Here is a 6,000-nt window from a genome sequence, read left to right as displayed (position 1 = left end):
TAAGGGTGGATGCTACTGTAGCTTGTAGCCCCAGGAGGACACCTCCTCTAGCTGGCTATTGACACACTTTCTGTGCCCTATCAGTATTTGCAAGGGAAGCCATCCTTCCCATCTCCAACCTGACATGATACATATAAAGCCGAATTTCTGGGTATTGACCCGTCATCAGCGTGTTTCAATCACTGGTTGTCGATGTGAAGTGGCCCCAATGCAAATATATATATCCTGCAAATATATATATACTTCATGATGTCTTGCAGCTACTGCTTATACCTCGCTCAGAGATTTATTGTTGCTTGTTTACACTTTTTTGAGATCAGTGACTTTTCGTCACTGGAAAAAGGATATATGTATTTGCATTGGGACCCCTTCGCATCGAAGACCGGTGATTGTCACACAGTGATGATGGGTCGATACCCAGAAACTCGGGTCCGTGTGTATCATGTCAGGTTGGAGATGGGAAGGATGGTCACCCTTTGCAAATACTGATAGGGCACAGAAAGTGTGACAATAGCTAGGGCATATCTAAACAAATGTAGAACTTTTAAGAAGTATGTTATGCTTGGTTCCTGAATTTTGATAATGTTTAGTTCCAGGTTAGCCCTCATTGACCATTGACTATGATGAGAAGCATTTCGAACATGACCATCCATAATTTCTTTTTATTTGTTCTAGATGTAGTGTACCAAGGAATACATTATCCAATGTGTCCTCTGTTCATTATCCTCCTCCTTCTCCTCCTCCTGCTCCTGCTCCTGATCCTGCTCCTCCTCCTCCTCCTGCTCCTCCTCCTCCTCCTGCTCCTACTCCTCCTGCTCCTCCCGCTCCTGCTCCTCCTCATCATCACCTCCCCTCCTCCTCCTCCTCCTCCTCACCACTCCTCCTCCTCCTCCTCACCCCTCCTCCTCCTCCTCCTCACCTCCCCTCATCCTCATCACATCCCCTCCTCCTCCTCCTCCTCCTCCTCATCATCATCACCTCCCCTCCCCCTCCTTCCCCCCCATCATCATCGTTGTCGTCATCATCGTTGTCGTCATCATCGTTGTCGTCATCATCGTTGTTGTTGCTTTAACATCTATTTTTCCATGCTTGCATAGTTTAGATGAAAATATGTTGGAGCAGAGCTTTCTATAAGCTGGATGCTGTTCCTGATACCATCACTAGCCAGTTTCCCTGATCAGGTTATAAACCCCCTGTTTATTGGACAACAAACAACCGAGACATGTTTACACGGAGAACTGGAAACAAACAACACTGGTTGAATGAACGTTTTTGTTTACAAATGCCACACAACATGGCAAGAAACCTGGGCATCTTTTTTGCAGTGAGACTGCAAGCATACAACACCTTTTGCTTGTGTATCCATTGTTTACAATCGATGAACACAAATGAAGATGAGGAATATGAACTCACTCATGTGTGCACGTGCACGTGTGCATACAGACACACACAGACACACACACAAACACACACACACACACAAACACACACACACAAACACACACACAAACACACACACACAAACACACACACAAACACACACACACAAAACACACACACAAACACACACACAAACACACACAAACACACACACACAAACACACACACACAAACACACACAAACACACACACACAAACACACACACACAAACACACACACAAACACACACACACAACACACACACCAAACACACACACACAAACACACACAAACACACACACAAACACACACACAAACACACACAAACACACACACAAACACACACACAAACACACACACAAACACACACACAAACACACACACACAAACACACACACAAACACACACACAGACACACACACACACAGACACACACACATATACACACACACACATACACACACACACACACACGTATTTATGTACGATGAGCCTGCCAATTCTACTCACAAGGCTTTGGTTGGCTTGAGATTGTAGCAGAAGACACTCAAGATGCAATCCAGTGGGATTGAACTCAAAACCACATGGTTGGGAAACAAACCTCTTAACAACACAGCCATATCTGCACTTATATTTATGTACACTAATGACCTCTCATTCCACACCATGCTACACCATTAATATTGATTGACTTATTGCTGCTTCTTGTATCAAATTAATGAGAATGATTCAGACAAATGGCTTCTGATGCTGGATTAATGATATTAACTCATTGCTTAGTCTGTATACCTCTCTTTCTCTCTCTCTCTTACACACACACACACACACACACACACACACACACACACACACATGTACAAGCACCCACACACATAAAACTGAAGAGAAGAAAAGGAAGACATTTATAGAATTAGAGTGAAACCAAACATAATAAAAAATATAAAATGCGTCATTAGACAGCTGATATATGAAAAGAAATTGTCAGATGAAAAGTTTTTGAGGAAGATTGTGATATATATATATATGTGGAAAAGAGGAAAAAAAAAAAAAGATTTTGAGTGAATTATAGGTAAATCTTGGTATATACATATGTATTCTAAAGTGAGGAATGATACCAGCTGTTGTAGTTCTACTGTTCTTAATAAATGTGATGTAGATTAATGGAATGCTTCAGCAGGATCCTAATTCAAATATTGCAATGGAACAAACTGGTTGTCATTAGATTACCAGATCTGTGCTGATATTCATTAGCACTGGAATTTGTTTTATTAACAGAAGTACTTTTGAAGTGGTACATTTGTTAGGTCAATCAGTTCTATCTTTTGTGACCCATTTCTGACATGTCATAACAGTTTCAAATTTGGGCACAAGGCTAGTGATCAGCTGGTACTTATTTTATTGATCCCAAGAAGGATAAAAGGCAAAGTTGGCTTTGGCAGAATTTGAACTCAGAACGTGAAGATGGATGAAATGCCTCTAAGTATTTTGCTCAGCATGCTAACAATTCTGCCAGCTCACTGCTCTATTTCTGACATATCATAATATCAATGACCCAAACTCTTATGAATTATAAAGTTCAAGTGTAATGTTTTATTGTATTCTCGCTGTCATAGATTTTAAATTTAAAAGCATAATTACATGTAAATTTTCTTTCAATAAAAGTAAAATAAAAACATTAAAAGTATACTACTCCTCATATAGACAAATTGCACTTACCTCCGTCTGTCAGGTTTTTCTATTAGTTGTGCTATCATCTTTTCTAAATCAAATTTTTTCCAGCTTATTAAATTAGTAAACCAACTTGATTCCAAAACATCAAACTAACAAAGATAAAAGAGACATCGTTTCATAAAATCGAAAAACCAGGTTTAATACAAAGTCTATATATCTTGTACATCACTATATGTGTAAATAATTTTGATTAAGTGTATAGTATCACTTCTAGAACCATTATATGTGCAGGTCACTTGAGTTTGCCACTGGCAACATGTAATCTAGTACAACATATTTCATGGTTGGTTTGTCAGTCATCCTACCACGTTTGCTTGATAAGGAGGGTGATTTTTGACACCCTGCAAGATGAAAAACCAGGCCCTGCCTAAAAGCAGATAAACCCAGGGAAATTGATGACCATCCATTAATGTGCACATAAGTATCATCAGATGATGGCTTAGCTTGTTGAAACTTCAAAGTCACTATCAACAACATTCTTGCTTAAGAGTAATAAATTTGTACTCTGCTAAACCATAGAGTACCCATCAGATTATTGTAAAATTGTTTTCATTATAACTGAACATGAAAACAAACACACACACATACACACATGTTTTGTTTATTGGAAGAGAATTTGTTTTAGCATTGTTATCTAATAAAACACTAATCACATACTCAATATATCTGTTTTTAAACCTAGTTGAAGTGGGTCATTGAAAGAATTTCTTTGGAAATGTATCTCAGTTTTACACAGTAAATAAAAACTTGTGAAAGTTACTTACCTGTTTATAATAGTTATTAAGAAATGTAGTATTGAGCATGAATGAAGGGTAACTGACTTTCTCTATCATAGAATCCAGCTAAAAAAAAAAATGAACAGAATTAGTTAATTTCAATACACACAGATACACAAGCAACAAAAGAAAGAAAAACTGAAATGGAAAATAGAAGTTATCTGGAGTCTTTTCAGAGACTCTTTTACTGACATAACTATAGACTAATGCCCATGTTACTGATTACTAATATCCAGTAATATAGGTTGGATAATACAGTATACAGCAGTTGCGGTATCAGTATACAGCAAACAGATGGAAATAAAGAGCAACTGGATGCATTCATAATAGATCACTTGAAACTGTTTACTTGGAAAGAGAGGATCAGCAATACCATCAGTCTAGAGAAAGCCAAGCTTCTTAGCAAAGAAAAAATATTAGTTCAATGAATCCTCCACTATCTTGGGTTTGTTATAAGAATGGAGGAAACACAGTTATGAAAACAAATACTAAACTTGCAACTATCTAATGGTAGAAGGAAATTGAAGAAGATTCTGACTGAAATATGAGAATGTGAAGAATTCAAGCCATCATTATGGATGGTTAATTTTGACTATTAACAGAGTGCCCATAATGGTTATGATTATCTTGCATCATTGTTCTCCCAAAATAAAAGATCTTTCATATAAGCCATGATGATCATAAAGCTAGAGGTTCATGTACTGGATATTACTATCATCATCATCATTGTTTGACCGTGGTCGAGACAATGGAATTTACCATGCTGCGCCAGACTTTACGGTCCATCATAGCATTATGGAGGTCCTGTTGCTGGATGCCTGTATCCCTGGAGATTACATCAGGATAGGAGAGTGTGCACCCTCTAAATGATATGGTTGTAAGTGAAAGTGATGACATATCACTTAAAAGTAAGAATAACTTCAATGGTTGAGCATCGAAGGAAGGCTGAAATCATGTGCTCTGGTGGTCTTCACACCAGAGATAACGGGGATTTGTCTCCCTGCTAGTGATATAAATAACATATAATATTATTTGTTGGAGAATATGAGGCTATGATAGAAAAAAAAACAACCAAATATATAAAAAAAAAAACGACAATCATTTCAATCATAGTATGGTTATTTCCACTGCATGTGCATGAATGAGTTTTATTTTACAATACAATACCTAATCATTTAAAAGTTAAATTGTTCATTCTTTTTACAGTATTATTTTTTTCTTTGTAATAATTAAAGTCTGGAAGAACTATTTTGTCTAAAGTCATATAAAAGCTGTTACATTCATTTTCTATTTTGTGAAATGTCAAAATTTTCATAACAATTGCAAGACAAGCATCATCAAGTGGATGTGGAACAAAGAAGATGCAAAGAATCCAACATTTCTCACAGTCAACACTTTATAAACAAGTTCACATTGTTGACATTACAAATGAGGATGGTTTGGTGTCAAATAACTCTTTTTTGTGTTAATCTCAATTTGAAATTGATTGCTATTCCTATTCTCACTTTGAAATTGCAATTCTCATTTTGAAATCATTAATTTCACTTTGAAGGGACAATATCTTCCATTAGAGTTACAAACATTATTGTGGTCACTGCAGTGCTGTTGAATCTAAATTAATAATTACAATGTTGTTACCTAGAAGTTTGATCTCATTCTACTTAATGGTCACTACAGCTTTGCTATCATATGACTTTGGTCTACCTTGGTGTCATACCACTAATAATTACAGTGTTATACCATTTGTATCTCACAAAAAAATAACGATTAAGCGCTGGTTGACACTAAGTAGATGGTTAAATAGGGTAGTAACTAGGTAGAGAATAAATTGTTTTTATAGGGTGGATGGATATCACAGCCTTTTGGCTAAGATCAAAGTACAGTATGTATGGATGTGTGCACGTGTGTATATATATACATATATATATATATATATATATATATATATATATATATATATATATATACTGAGAGAGAGAGAGACCGAAAGAGATAGATAGATAGAGTGAGTGAGAGAGAGAGAAAGAGATAGATAGATAGATAGAGAGAGTGAGTGTGTATGTGTGTTAGAGA

At 36.6% G+C, this 6,000-nt stretch overlaps 1 protein-coding gene across 1 annotated transcript in view; it reads right to left on the bottom strand.

Annotated features, from left to right (window-relative positions):
- LOC115219258 overlaps positions 1-6,000 on the bottom strand; it is a 568,773-nt gene that overhangs the window by 10,545 nt on the left and 552,228 nt on the right. Inside the window, exons 13-14 of the mRNA XM_029789411.2 lie at positions 3,916-3,993; positions 3,137-3,240 (exon numbers count right to left, since the gene is read on the bottom strand). Coding sequence (XP_029645271.2) covers positions 3,137-3,240; positions 3,916-3,993 — 182 coding nt within the window. The remainder of the gene's footprint in view (positions 1-3,136; positions 3,241-3,915; positions 3,994-6,000) is intronic.

This window comes from Octopus sinensis, linkage group LG14 (assembly GCF_006345805.1).
Source record: "Octopus sinensis linkage group LG14, ASM634580v1, whole genome shotgun sequence".
NCBI classification, from domain to species: Eukaryota; Metazoa; Mollusca; class Cephalopoda; order Octopoda; family Octopodidae; genus Octopus; species Octopus sinensis.
Note: the sequence above shows the minus strand (reverse complement) of the source record. Positions and strands in the feature narration are given on the sequence as shown.